The 14,549-nt window shown below is 43.2% G+C and overlaps 1 protein-coding gene across 1 annotated transcript in view; it reads right to left on the bottom strand.

Moving 5' to 3' along the window:
• Positions 1 to 2,341: 2,341 nt before the first annotated feature.
• LOC120918825 (probable protein S-acyltransferase 23) overlaps positions 2,342 to 14,549 on the bottom strand; it is a 91,666-nt gene continuing 79,458 nt past the window's right edge. The window contains exons 8-10 of the mRNA XM_040330660.1: positions 13,093 to 13,265; positions 9,907 to 10,072; positions 2,342 to 2,633 (exon numbers count right to left, since the gene is read on the bottom strand). Of these exons, the coding sequence (XP_040186594.1) occupies positions 2,439 to 2,633; positions 9,907 to 10,072; positions 13,093 to 13,265 (534 nt within the window). The 3' untranslated portion in view covers positions 2,342 to 2,438. The remainder of the gene's footprint in view (positions 2,634 to 9,906; positions 10,073 to 13,092; positions 13,266 to 14,549) is intronic.

Raw genomic sequence — 14,549 nt, 5'->3', positions numbered from 1 at the left:
CGCCTCGGACTTCGCGGGTGACTCTGGAAGAGTCCACGAATGGGTCTGGCTTAGTCCGTCTAACGGATCGCTGCCTCTGTATGCGCATCTCCCCGAGGCTCGGGGGTCGATTGGAGTCTGGGAGGGCAGTGGGTCGGCAGTCCTGGGAGGGTACTGCCTGGAGCATGTTATTTACTTCCCCTGCCGGGGAGTCGGGGCCACAGAACGTGGCGGTGTTTTGGGGCACCTCGCCCTTCTTAGGGGCGGTAGACCGTTGTCGGCTGGTCCGGACATAGGGGTTGCAGGCGGGTTGGTATAACCGACGCCATGGCCGCTGGACGGATCTACCGAACAATTTTGAACCCCTGCAGCCTTGTCGAGACTGGGTCTACTAGGATTGTGTCCACCACTTCAGGGACACAAGCAGGATAAGGTCCTGTCGTCAGTTATAGGAGAGGGTCTGCGAACAGCACAGTAACACAGCATAGTACAGGAACAATGCTGTGATTTATTTACGTATATGTATAATATATATTTATATATATTTTGTATAATTTATATATTTATTTGTATAATCTATTTAATTATTTGTATAATTTATTTATACATTAATTTATTTATATATTCGAATAATTTATTTATATATATTTATATATTATGTATACTTTATAAATTTATTTGTATACTCTATTTAATTATTTGTATAATTTATTTATACATTAATTTATTTATATATTCGAATAATTTATTTATATATATATTTATATATTATGTATAATTTATATATTTATTTGTATATTATTGTATGTATATGTTCTAATAATTTATTTATATAATTGTAATGTATTTATATATATATATTTAATTTATTATTTATATATTATTTATTTGAAGCTAGATTCCAGGGGGGAATAAATTCCCAGAAACAAGAACCGATGTTTAGGAGGAGTAGGTGAGGGGAGATAGCCTATCACAAGTGAAGAGGACGTAGTCTCGCGAGACTACGGCCTCAGCGTGATTTGAGTAGATCACCTGGATCTACACAGAGCGCTCCGACCCATACAGCCGCACGCTCGCACTGGCGTAGCGGCGATGGGGAGCGACATCCTAGCTCATGGGAGCGTAATCTCGCGAGATTACGTCTCCCGAGCTGGGATAGGATGACGCGGGGCCTTCAGGACACGCCCGCACCAATCGCGCCGCCGAATCGCGCGGCAATAGCGCGATTGGTGGAGACAGGCCCGCACTGCCACGCCCCCCTCAGAGACGAGACGCTCTGAGGAGAGGGCGCGCGGCGTCCGGAGAACAAGAAGGAAGGTAGGAAAAGGCGCCAAGAAGGTAAGATGGCGCCGTCCTACCTTCAGTCAGAAACTGGGTAGAAAGTGTCAGAGCGCACCGGATGGGGTGTGCAACGGCCGGAGCCCGCCCGGGAGGCCGTGAATAGAGTGCCCCAGGCACAGGGGGCAAACGAATGCAACGAAGCAGCGTTTTAGTTTCTGTTTTAGCAGCCTAAACAAGCGCATAAATAAGCACAATAACTGTACGAAAATGTACACATTAGTGGGGGGGACCGCGTCCCCCCCAAAGGATAGACAATAAACGATATATATATATCAGTAAATAAATTTAAAACAACAATTAAAATAAATCAACATAAAATTAATATTAAAATAAAATAAATAAGGCGCACCGCAGATAGTGAAATACTATCCACGATGCCACAAATGTCGATCTTATAAAGTAAGACATTACCAGCATGAAAGAACAAACAATAACACATAGAAATACTTATCTCTGCCATGAGCAGAAAGAAAGAGGAAGGTTCTAAGGGGGCAGCCCCTTATATACCGGCTGTCCTGCATCATGATTGGCAGACCCAGCCTGAGGGCTGCTGGGTATTGTAGTTTTTCTTTTTCTTCAGTTAAAACATTTTTTGTACTTGAAATCACTGAAAAAGTTGTATTTCTGCTATGGGCATTATTAAAGAAAGATAATGCATAAGATATGAGCCTCCTGTATGATATATAATTTATAATTTTGTTTTTAAAAAAATTTCATACCCGGGATGCCTATTAGAATCTTGTTTGGTCAGATTTAAGTGAGTTATTTCTAAAAATTACAGACCTACAGTATAAAATGCCAAATTTCCTTGCAAATAATGGTACCGCTTTCAGCACCATTTTTCTGAAAGAATCATACCGCCAGGGAGGTTAAAATGCTCACCATGGCTGGATTTACTATAAGGTACAATAGACCTGTATCAGCAAGTTGTCAGATTTTAGAAACGTGTAAGAACAGAATGAATGAAGCTTCTGTCAAGTTACCTAAAATGAAATCTCACAAATGCTTGGTTAATGTCATAATAAAATTATTTATTTGAAAAAACGCAATAAAAATATATCTTTATAAATAAGCATATAAATAAAATTCTAAAATGTAGATGTTCTTTGTTAACATGTTCAGATTTCATTCACTTTCCTTTTCTTAATCTTCTCCTCTGGAAGCTGTGGAATGAAATGGCAGAATTCCAGGAGGTTCAGGAACAGTCCTCTGTCAAATGGATTATAGAACTTTCCACTTTCGTCCATGAGGTACGAGTACTTCTTTGAATTCATTCTTTCATTTGTTGTGATGTTCACAGCAGCCATATATAGCTGTTAATATACAGTGAAATGATTAGGGCAGATTATTCTTTGTGTTCAGATGCAGGAGGCTTTTATACAGTAATCACAATAATCTCAGAATTCTAACGGTCAAAGTTACCTCTAAAGTGTATGTCTGGCAAAATTGTCTAAAGTTAGGTATACAATAGTAGAAATATGAAAGAACCTCCGTGCAAATATTCTTACAAACATTTGTACGACAATTCTCAGTACATTCAACAGCTTTATGAAAGGCATTCGAAAGTAGTTCAAACTTTTGTTTGCTTTTAACATTCAATTTTGGAATTAATGGACTTTGAACGGAAATCACATATACTGTTAGAAATCAGTTTATTAAAGGAACATTTTCCATCCTGCTCCTTTGAATTTTCTTGTCAAAAATGAACATCAAATTGACCCCACTTACAAACAAAAAACTGAATGAACGTTTGTAAAACAAATAATTTTGTACAAAAATCTGCTAGTGTATACCTAGTGTGACAGGAAGTCAGGTAAATCTGTGGGTGTTGTCACAGACGGAACATACATTTCTGCCTTGTTTAGACAATACACCAATTGTTATTAGGCGTCGGCTGCAAAAGTGGCCAGAAGAGGTCTAAGGGCGTTGGAGAACTTCAGCTGTTCAGAATGAGGCAATTAAGGCCTCTATAAGTAATCCAGAAGATTACCACTGAATTGCTGCATCCTGAGGCTTTGTGAGAAAGGAGAGCAGTGTACTGAAAGTCTTCTGAGGAGGTGAGGAGAGGATTGATTTTTCTGTGTGATAAAAATCAAAAGACTATTGTTTTCCTGCTGTATGACCAGCAGTGTCTGCCCAGCACTAGGCTGTGCCAGACCCCATAGATAGGTCCCTGTGTGGAAGGTAGACGCCCCAAGTGGCCAGGGTTTATTTTATGTTTGATTTTGTTTATGCTGTTTGGATGCTTGCACTTGTTTCCAGGAAGATGGAAGAAAAAAAACAAAATCTTTGTTTTCAACCGTCTTCGACTGCCTGTCTGTATAAATTCAGTGTGTAGTGAACCCATCCAAGGGGTCACACACCCTGCTACCGAGCTAACCCCTTACACTAGTTTAAGAGCACAGAAGGGTTAGAACTTCTGATAGAATTTTACAATAAGTGGGGAGAAGACTCTACAATGACAACACAGACAGAAAAAAAAATGCTTTTCCTTAGTAAATTGGTAGAAGGGAGAGTGCTAAAACTAATTTCACATTTTTATTTCTGTTTGTGTCATTGTTGCAGATTTCCCCTCACTTGTTACCTGGTAAGCCATTATCATCAGGACAGGAAGTGAGACTAAAACTCTTGAATTGCTACCCAGATTGCAGAAAGATGCTAAATCATGGTCTAGTACAGTGGTCTCCAAACAGTGGGCCGTGGGCCAGATTTGGCCCTTGCTTGCATTTAACTGGCCCTTGGGGTAATTTCCTTTCACTGATGTGAGGCACTATTCCTTCTACTGACACCAACGCTGAGGCACCATTCTTTCCAGTGACACTGACAGAAGGGCATAACTTTTTTCACTGACACCAATGATGGGGCACCATTCCTTTCACTGACACCAATGATGGGGTACTATTCTTCCTCCTACTGTCCGAAGGCACTATGCAAATTATTTTTTACTCCCACTGACGCTGGGGAGTCCCACTGACCCCTCCCCTTAAAGTCTGAAGGACTTTTGTTTAGAACGTTTGGAGACCCCTGGTCTAGCACATAGAAATTCCATAGTCTGGCTCCTTTGATCATTTATTAAGTAATATGGACATTAGATCCAGAGTAATCGAAGTTATTGCTGGCAGTGTTTACATCATCCAATTTGCCATCCCCATCAGGCTTGTGAATAAAGAATAATGGTCACCCCCGTCACAAGACCTGGTCATAGGAATTAATGTCTGGGCCACCCTAGGCACTATGCAGTGCAGTTATAGAGATAAGTGTCCATCCCAGGTACCGTATTTATCGGCGTATAACACGCACAGGCGTATAACACGCACCCTAAGGTAAGTTTCAGGAAAAAAACTTTCCACAGCCCCTTGCGTATAACACGCAGGCACAGTTTACCCTCTATTTTCTGGGAAAAAAAAGTGAGTGTTATACGCCAATAAATACAGTACATGCTCTGAGCCATTATTCTCTAAAGTTGGCCATACACCTATATATTTAAAAAAAATTATAAATAAAATCTAACAGGTGCCTCCATTCATTCTATACAGTGTGGGTAGATTATTTTGCTGCTGTACTTATTGTAATTTGACAGCCAGCCCCACCAATTGTCTAAATACCTGACAAGTGACAGCATTTGATTGAATGGTATTGCTGTTTGGATTAAAATTTACTGTCTGGTACCTTCAATATTTCAATCTATGGACAGGGCCACCGAAGGCCCAAACTTCAGCTGGTTTATCAGTGAAGTGCTGTCACCCTCTGCTGTGCGCTCCCAATGGCTAAAGGCTAACAGTGTGTCTGCATATTCAGCCTCTATCTTGGTAGAGAGTGCCGTTTCCTCCCAATGTAACATTTCCCTACAATAGGGCATGGTCACCTTGGCCATGCACTTGCAGCTATGGTGTGCACTTCTATGAAGGAGGCTGTGTTCCATAGCTGCCAACATGTGCATGCCTCGCAAATAGAAATAACAAAAAATATGTTTTAAGCTGTACACACAGCAATGTATCATACTTTATTTAAGATGGCAAAATCCAAAGTTTTTTTCTCAAGGGTTTAGTTTTACTTTAATTTATAAGAACCTAGCAGGCTTAATGCTAGTAACATGCTAGTTCTTATGCTTTAATTATGAGATTCGCTCAGGTACTGTGGTATGACTAAACCAGGTAAGGAGAAAATATACACGTATGGTGTAGAGAGACATAGCCATTTTGTTTCAATGTGTAAAGATAAAGAAAATATTGCCATTACAGAGGACTATAGGGGTGAGTATATATGCAAGAAACTAACAGGCAAATCATATTAAAGTAGTAAAGTCAATAGAGTTAAAAATGAATTCCAGGTATGGAAATTTTATACTCGAGTATAAGCCGAGTTTTTCAGCAATTTTTTTTGTGCTGAAAATGCCCCCCTCGGCCTATACTCGAGTCACCTTTTTGCGCCTGATCTACCGGACCTTGGGGACCCGGTACCGGCCCGGTGTTGTCCGGGGGACCTAGGGCCGGGGAGCACTGATTTTTCAAAGCCGGGCACCCCTTCCATAGACTCCCATGTTAAACGGTAATTTCTCCGGTAAATTTGGGGACCCGGTACCGGACGGTTGTAGGTCCTCTGGACCCGAAACTTGGCACACATGTAGCCCCATCTCTCCTCTATAAGTGTGCAAAGTTTGTTGTCTGGGGGACCTATGGCTGGGGAGCACCGATTTTTCAAAGCTGGGCACCCCTTCCATAGACTCCCATGTTAAACGTCAGTCTAGTCATGGACAGTGAGGCATGGGCACAGTGAGGCATGCACATGGACACAGTGAGGCAAATTGAGGCACAGTGAGGCATGCAGATGGACACCCTAGGCTCAGGCCCCATACACACGAGAGGATTTATCCGCAGATACGGTCCAGCGGACCGTATCCGCGGATAAATCCTCTCGAGGATTTCAGAAGATTTCTATGCGATGGCGTGTACACACCATCGCATTGAAATCCGCGCTGAAATCCTCTGCCGATGACGTGTCGCGCCGTCGCCGCTATTATGACGCGGCGACGGGCGCGACGCTGTCATATAAGGAATTCCACGCATGCGTCAAATCATTACGACGCGTGCGGGGAATCCCTTTGGACGGATGGATCCGGTAAGTCTGTACAGACGAGCGGATCCATCCGTTGGAATGGATTCCAGCAGATGGATTTGTTGAGCATGTCAGCGAATATCCATCTGCTGGAAATCCATCCCAGGGGAGATGTATCCGCGGAAAAATATCCGACGGAGTGTACACACCATAGAATCTATCCGCAGAAACCCATTTGATGGGATTTATCTGCGGATAGATTCTATGGTGTGTATGGGGCCTCATACTCGAGTCAATACGTTTTCCCAGTATTTTTTGGTAAAATTAGGTGCCTTGGCTTATATTCGGGTCGGCTTATACTCGAGTATATACAGTAGTTACTTTGGTTCAGCTTGGACCAACATATATATATATATACATATATACATATATATATATATATATCATACCTGGCTGATGCCATTGGAAGCTGGAAATCAGTGCTCCGCCATGTGTACTGGAGAAACGTACACATGGCGGAACCAGAAGTCATGACGTCATGCTCAGATCGGCATTGCATTGTGAGATCCGCAGCTCCTTTGATTGCGTGTAAACTTGTAGTGTGTGTTTTTTACTAAAGTACCACCTGCGATTTTACACTATGCGAGCCTGGTGATCTATTTCTCTTTCTTTTTGGGGACCCTAAAGGAGGAGCATCTGTCCATGGAGGCCTGCTGGAGGATTCTGGATGACACAGTGAGGTTTTACTGCACAGAGAGTCACACTAGCTTATAGGCATGTGGGCTGAAAGGACACGTGGGGGTTGATCCTCGTACAATGGCGCATTATTGCGCCGGGCGTAGCGTATCTAAGATACACTACGTCGCTGTAACTTATTTGGCTTTGTTTCGAATCCTCAACGAATTTGCGCCGTAAGTTACGGTGGCGTAGTGTATCTGTTGCGGCGTAAGGGCGCGGAATTCAAATAGGAGTGATGGGGGCGTGTTTTATGTTAATACGTCGTGACCCGACGTAAACAGCGTTTTTTTTTAACTGCACATGCGCCGTCCCTGGGGTATCCCAGTGCGCATGCTCGACATTAAACCAGAACAATGCTTACGACGGTGACGTCATTCTACGCAAATTCCTATTCGCGAACGACTTATGCAAACAACGTAAAAAAATTCAAAATTGTACGCAGGAAGGACGGCCATACTTAACATTGAGTATGCCTCAGTATAACAGCTTTAACTATACGCCGGAAAAAGCCGAATGCAAACGACGAAAAAAAAAGCGACGGGCCGGCGTACGTTTGTGGATCGCCGTAAATAGCTCATTTGCATACTCGACGCGGATTTCAACGGGAACGCCACATAGCGGCCGCGGAAAAATGGCATCTTAGATCCGACGGTGTACGACGGTGATCGATCCCAGATGCCGTCGTATCTTGTTTTGAGGATTCAAAACAAATATACGACGCAGGAAATTTAAAACTACGCCGGCGTATCAGTAGATACGCCGGCGTAATCCTTTTGTGGATCTGCCCTGTGGTGTTTTTCCTCTGCTTGGACATCTGATTTGGGATCCATGGATGATTTCTTGTGCTGCTTTATCCTGGAATCAATCTTGAATGATAATATTCAGTGTGGGACTGTTCTCAATTCTGTGCATGAATTTTCTATTTTCTATTTATTATGATATGTGAACCATTTGCATATTTATGTTTATGGTTTCACTTAACCTGAATTTATATTTATCATATATTTTTATATGAATTTTCAATTCATTATTCATTTTAATCCTCACTTCCTGTTCTTCTGTCTGTAACTCCACACAGTAATGTGAGGCTTTCTCCCTGGTGTGGAGTGTCGTGCTCGCCCCCTCCCTTGGACTACAGGAGAGTCAGGACGCTCACTACGTTGCAGATAGAGAAAGGAGCTGTGTGTTAGTGGGCGTCCTGACTCTCCAGTAGTCCAAGGGAGGGGGCGAGCACGACACTCCACACCAGGGAGAAAGTATTGCATTACTGTGTGGAATTACAGACAGAAGAACAGGAAGTGAGGATTTCTCAGAAGAAATAAGGACATTTAAAAGCAAAATCGAAGGAAGAGGTAAGTGAAGGAGGACTGCACTAAGGTAAAGTAAGCTATTTATGAAAAAAAAATTGTACCTTTACAACCCCTTTAAGTCTGTTTTTGTGTTGGTCGCAATACACTCCAACAAATATTTAAGGTTTGCATGCTGCAACAATTAGTTATTTGTAGGGGTGCAACGGATCGTCATTGATCTGTGATCCGCACGGATCAATGCCTTTTGGATCGGCACACACGTGATCGCGGCATGCCGCGGGACTGCAGAGCAGAGCAAAGCGGTAAAAAACACATTGAAATTGTCTCCGCTCTGTTCGCACACAGCCCCGCCTGCTTCTAACCACGCTGTGATAGACAGAATGCGTGTCCAATGCGCTGATGTGTTCTGTCTATCACAGCGTGGGGTTAGGAGGAGGTGGGGCTGTGTGCGAGCAGCGTGAAGACGTTTTAACATACGGCAGTGAGTTGGTTTCTAGCAGAGAATGTGCTGCCGTCCGTCCGTTCCCCCCACACCCCCCCCCCACATACTTCTCCCGGCTGGTTCTGTCCCCCCCTCCTCCCCCCAGCTGCCGAGTCTCCGTCCCTGCCGCAAATAGCACACAGTGAGAGGGGTGAGCTGTGCTCTTCCCATCTCAACTGTGAGGACTGTTTTTGGAGGTGACAGGGTCAACAAAGAGAACCTGTCGCCTCCAATTGCTATGACACAAGGAATTGTTTTCTCTTGTGTGATAGCAATAAAGTTAAATGTAAAAAAAATATAAAAAAAATATTCAATTAATAAAATAAGTAATTAAGTAAAGAAGAAGAAACATAATATTAAAAATAAGAAAATTATACAAAAATAAAAAAAAGTAAAACGACAAGCAAAAAAAGTGATAATGTAATAAAAAAAAAAAAAAAGATACAAATAATATTTGAACTAACCGTGCCGCCCCTGCCATCCAATTGCTATTCTCCCGGGGGGTGGTTCGGTTGGTGGGGAGGGGGTGCATTGCAGAACCTGGCCTTGGGGCAGGGAAAGGAAATCCAGCCCTGCTGGCTGCCCTCTCACTTCCTCCGCCCTGGCGAGGCTGCAATTTGGGGCAAAGTGAGGCTGCAATTTGGGGCAAAGTGAGGCTGCAATTTGGGGAAAAGTCAGGCGGCAATTTGGGGAAAAGTCAGGCGGCAATTGGGGGCACAGTCAGGCGGCAATTGGGGGCACAGTCAGGTGGCAATTGGGGGCACAGTCAGGCGGCAATTGGGGGCACAGTCAGGCTGCAATTTTTTTTTGCTGATCCGAAAAATGATCCGATCCGTGACTCTGATCCGAGGAACGATCCGAACCGTGAGTTTTTTGATCTGTTGCACCCCTAGTTATTAGAGGAAAGTTTTTGTACATTATTATGGGAATGTTTGATATACAGTAGAAGTTGTGAGTCCAAAGTTTCATTTTAGGCTTGTAAAACTAACCATAATTACTTACACACGTTCCAGTCATCATAGCAGAAATAAATCCAATCACGGCGAGGAATACAAAGCCCATTTCAATTAACAGGCTGTGACCTTCAATATATAACCAGTCCCAACACAGATAGACTCCAATAAGGCAGCTGATGCACATATTCAACAAGAACCCGACAAAAAACACCCTGTGAAGTAAATATAAATAATGAAACAGAACATATGTTATTAAAACACTTACCAAAGAGTAAAGTATTTAACAGAAAAATAAATGTTGCCAATTTGGAAATATTAATCCTAGGGCCTATTTAGATCTTTACATTCCAGTAATTTGGGGTAAATTGCAGATTTTATCACGTTACTGCAATATGTGACAAGATGTGCATCATGATCCCATTAACACCCCAATGCACTGTACAACAGTAGTCAATAGGCAATAGATGTGCATTGTGGGGTGTCTGGAAATGCATTAAAAATATAATGCATATCTGATTTTTTAGGCATTAAGTTGCACTGCCAGCCCATTTAAAACGAATGGGCTGCCGCTGCCTCAATGCATTGTATACTGTGAATGGATCTTTAAAGTAAACCTTTCAAGACACAAATGCAGAGGCTGCTATTACTGAATTTCTTATCTGCATACTTGTTCCACATCAGTACTGAAAGGTCAGCGTGACAGTTGGGCAGCTATCATCTTAAAGCGTAACTCCACTTTTGCCGAAAAACAAACAAGAAGCAACCCCTCTGGGTTATCAATGTATATTGCAGGTATTTTAACGAACTTTGTAGCATAGTCCTACATGTTTCTGTTTTTAAGGCTAGGTTCAAACCCATGCATTTTTCTATACATTTGCAGATTTGCAGAAACGCACAGTCCATTTAACATTAGTTCCTATGGGTCACGTTCACATCTATGCAGCGTCCACCAGTGTGTTTTTTGTAAAGGCGCAGGGACTTTGTTACATGCAGCACAGTGTGTTTTTGGTTCCATAGACTACCGTAATAACGCAGCACAAACACATAAAAAAATGCAGTGCTTGCATTTTTAAATGCATTTCCCCTGGTTTTTCTCACATGACAGACATCCCAAAAAACATTGAAAAACGCAAAACGTGTGTAAAAAAATGCAAAATGCACAGGAAAAAAACTCAAACGCAACCTGCATAGGTGTCAACCTAACCTAAGAAAAAGTTGTATGTTCAACTATGTCCTTGGAAGGCTGATTCCTGAATGGGAGTGTTTGTGTTTAACCCAATTAGCAGATGCACTTGTAGGGTTCTAATGTGGAAATTTGCAGAGTCTGCATCTCATTTAGATGTAATTATCTCTTAGGCCTCGTACACACAATAGGTTAACCAGAGGACAACGGTCTGATGGACCATTTTCATCGGTCAAAACCGATCGTGTGTGGGCGCCATAGGTTATTTAACCATCGGTTAAAAAAAAGCCAACTTGCTTTAAATTTAACCGATGGATTCCTAACCGGTAGGTCAAAACCGATCGTTAGTAGGCACGACCATGGGTTAAAAATCCACACATGCTCAGAATCAAGTCGACGCATGCTTGGAAGCATTGAACTTCATTTTTTTCAGCACGTCGTGTTTTACGTCACCGCGTTCTGCCACGATCGGTTATTTAACCGATGGTGTGTGGGCGTGACGGACCATCAGTCAGCTTTATCGGTTAACTGATGACAACGGTCCTTCAGACCGTTCTCATCGGATGGACTGATCGTGTGTACGAGGCTTTAGGGAGTATCTCACCAATAATAAAATTCCTATTGCAGAGGATGCCTAAATTTTGACTTGTATCTTAGTGCAGACTTTTTGGAAAACCAGCCAACCAATCACACAAGCAGAAAATGACATCCTTGGGGAGGTTCTATACACCAACTGTGTACAGAAGACCTCCAAGTTGCCATATTGCATTGAATAGGAAAGGTCATTTTAATAACATGAAATTACAATATGGCTATGGCAACTGTATATGATATATATTTTTTTTGTTTGCTTCATAAGTTTTACAAAAGTGGATTTAACCTTTTAAGAAGAAAAGGATTCTCTCATGACAGGTTCCTTTTCAGGTACTATAGTTATATTATAAAATCATATTCCTGTAAATGTATTATATATTTAAAAACTACCGTATTTATCGCGGTATAACGCGCTCCTGCGTATACCGCGCACCCCTAAAGTGGCCCCCAATCCTGTGGAAAAAAATTGTTTTTGTTTTTTTTGTACTTAGTTTTGGTGTCTTGCGCGGCGTCCATCGGCGGCCTCGTCGGGTCCGGCGTCCTTCTGCGGCTTCGGGTGTCCTCTTCGGCGGGTCCGGCGTCCGTCTTCGGCGGGTCGGGTGTCCTCTTCGGCGGGTCGGGTGTCCTCTTCGGCGGGTCGGGTGTCCTCTTCGGCGGGTCGGGTGTCCTCTTCGGCGGGTCCGGCGTCCTTCTGCGGCGTCCTCCCCGCTCGTTTCCCGCGCCGAGTTTGAATACTACGCCGACATATACAGAGCGCAGTACACTCGTGTATTGTCGGCAATCCTCGGCTACCCGCGCTGACGTCCTGTACGTCCAGGACGTGAGTGCGGAAGGAGCCGAGACTGCCCGACTATACCCGAGTGTACTGCGCTCCGTATATGTCGCGCAGTATTCAAAACTCGGCGCGGGTATCGGCGTATACCGCGCACCCACGATTTTGCCCTGATTTTCAGGGCAAAAAAGTGCGCGGTATACGCCGATAAATACGGTATATTGTTTTTATAATGGAGGTTTATCCAAGGCAATGCAATAAGCCATGAGATCATAAATGATTTCATAACAGAGCTGAATGTCAAAACCCAATGTGATGCCATGAGCTATTTCACTTTCTATGGTATCATGGCTTTATAGACTATCTTACTGAATAAGCCCCAAGGAGTCTCTTCTCTAGAGTAATATATACATTAATCAGTTGATTTAAAAAGTTTTGCGGAGCTACTGTTTGTATACAGGAATGGATGATTACAAGCTGATATTTTTATGCGACTAAAAGGAAATGCCTTGTAATGTAGTTCTTTAGGCCATGAAAGATAAGTGCTTCCTGTTTCTTAGTGTGGGCGAACTTTACTCTGAATGAGAAATCAATGGAAAACATTAGTGTTTAATGGCATGCATACACTGTAATTTCCGTACCCATGAAAATATATTGAATGAAACAAAAAGAAAGCTACAAACCTATTGCGCTGTCCCACATCATTGTAGACATAAGGACAGTAATGGTCGAAGACGGCAACGCAGCGGTTTGTGACACGGCAGTGCTTGGAGCGCAGAGGCTTCACAAGATGGCACGTGTGGCAGAGTCGGCTCAGGGGGTTCTTGCCATTTTTCCAGTCATTAAAATTGATAGCCTATTGGAAAATATTAAACTGTATTAGAGTCAATGGAAGATATTCAGTAAGTTAAAGTAAAACTTGTTCTGGGTATTGCTAATGTGATCTACATTTTTAAGTCCATTTTATTAGTGAATTTGAAAATGAACGAACTCCAGACAAATTCTTTTGTGTGTTTTGTTTTTTATAGAGCATGGTTTTACCACAGTTTTTGTCCCTGCTGGAGGAGGGTTTCATCTTACTTCCTGCCTTAGAGACAGTGCACCATCAAGACAGCGAGGACGGGAGGAAGATTTGTAGATTGGTGAAAAGTTAGAATCCCATAAACATTCATGGTTGTCTGTGTCCCCATGGAGGGAAATCTACTTTTTTTTTGTTGATGAATGCAGCTTCATCCCCTATGAACAGAACAGACAGAAGCCTGTACCACATACTAGTCCTGTGTGCATACACTATACTGTATACCTAATACTTGATGCTTTAGACATTTTAGGTTAAAGCGGATGTCCGCTGAAAAAAAAATATTAAAAGCCAGCAGCTACAAATACTGCAGCTGCTGACTTTTAATATTAGGACACTTACCTGTCCTGGAGTCCAGCGCCGTCCGCAGCAGAGGACGAGCGATCGCTCGTCACTCTGCCGCCCCCCGCCATCCCGTGCTCCGGCTTCACTGCCCGGTTCCCTACGGCGCATGTCGCGCTACGCCTGCGGATTGGCTCACGTTGTGTACTGGGAGCCGAGTGTTCACAGAACACAACGGGGGGGGGGTGACGTCATGCCCACAGTCTGCCCGAGACTGTGTGGCCAGAAGTGGGTGCAAATACCTGTCTTTAGACAGGTATCTGCACCCCCTCCCCCCTGAAAGGTGTCAAATGTGACACCGGAAGGGGGGAGGGTTCAGATCAGCGGGAGTTCCACTTTAGGGTGGAGCTCCGCTTTAACATATTCTGTTTTAAATGCAATGTAGATATAAAGTACAGTGGAACCTCGTATCGTAACGCGGTTTACAAGCGTTTTGCAATACGAGCTATTTTTAAAAACAAATCCTGACTCGCTTCGCAAGCGTGGTCCTGCAAGATGAGCAGGATTCTAGCTGTTGCAGTGTGCAGTGCCGCATTTGGCCAGAGGTGTGAGGGCACTGGTGATGTTCGGAGACGCTTGGAGACACTCGGTTTCTGAGCATCTCCAAGCGCTCTCCGAGTGTTTCTGAGTGTCTTCGGCGCCCCTGCACCTCTGGCCACATGTGGTACTGCATAGACAAGCACTGGCTGTGGAACAGATTATCTGAGTTTCCATTATTTC

Source organism: Rana temporaria, chromosome 1, assembly GCF_905171775.1.
Source record: "Rana temporaria chromosome 1, aRanTem1.1, whole genome shotgun sequence".
Lineage (NCBI taxonomy): Eukaryota > Metazoa > Chordata > Amphibia > Anura > Ranidae > Rana > Rana temporaria.
Note: the sequence above shows the minus strand (reverse complement) of the source record. Positions and strands in the feature narration are given on the sequence as shown.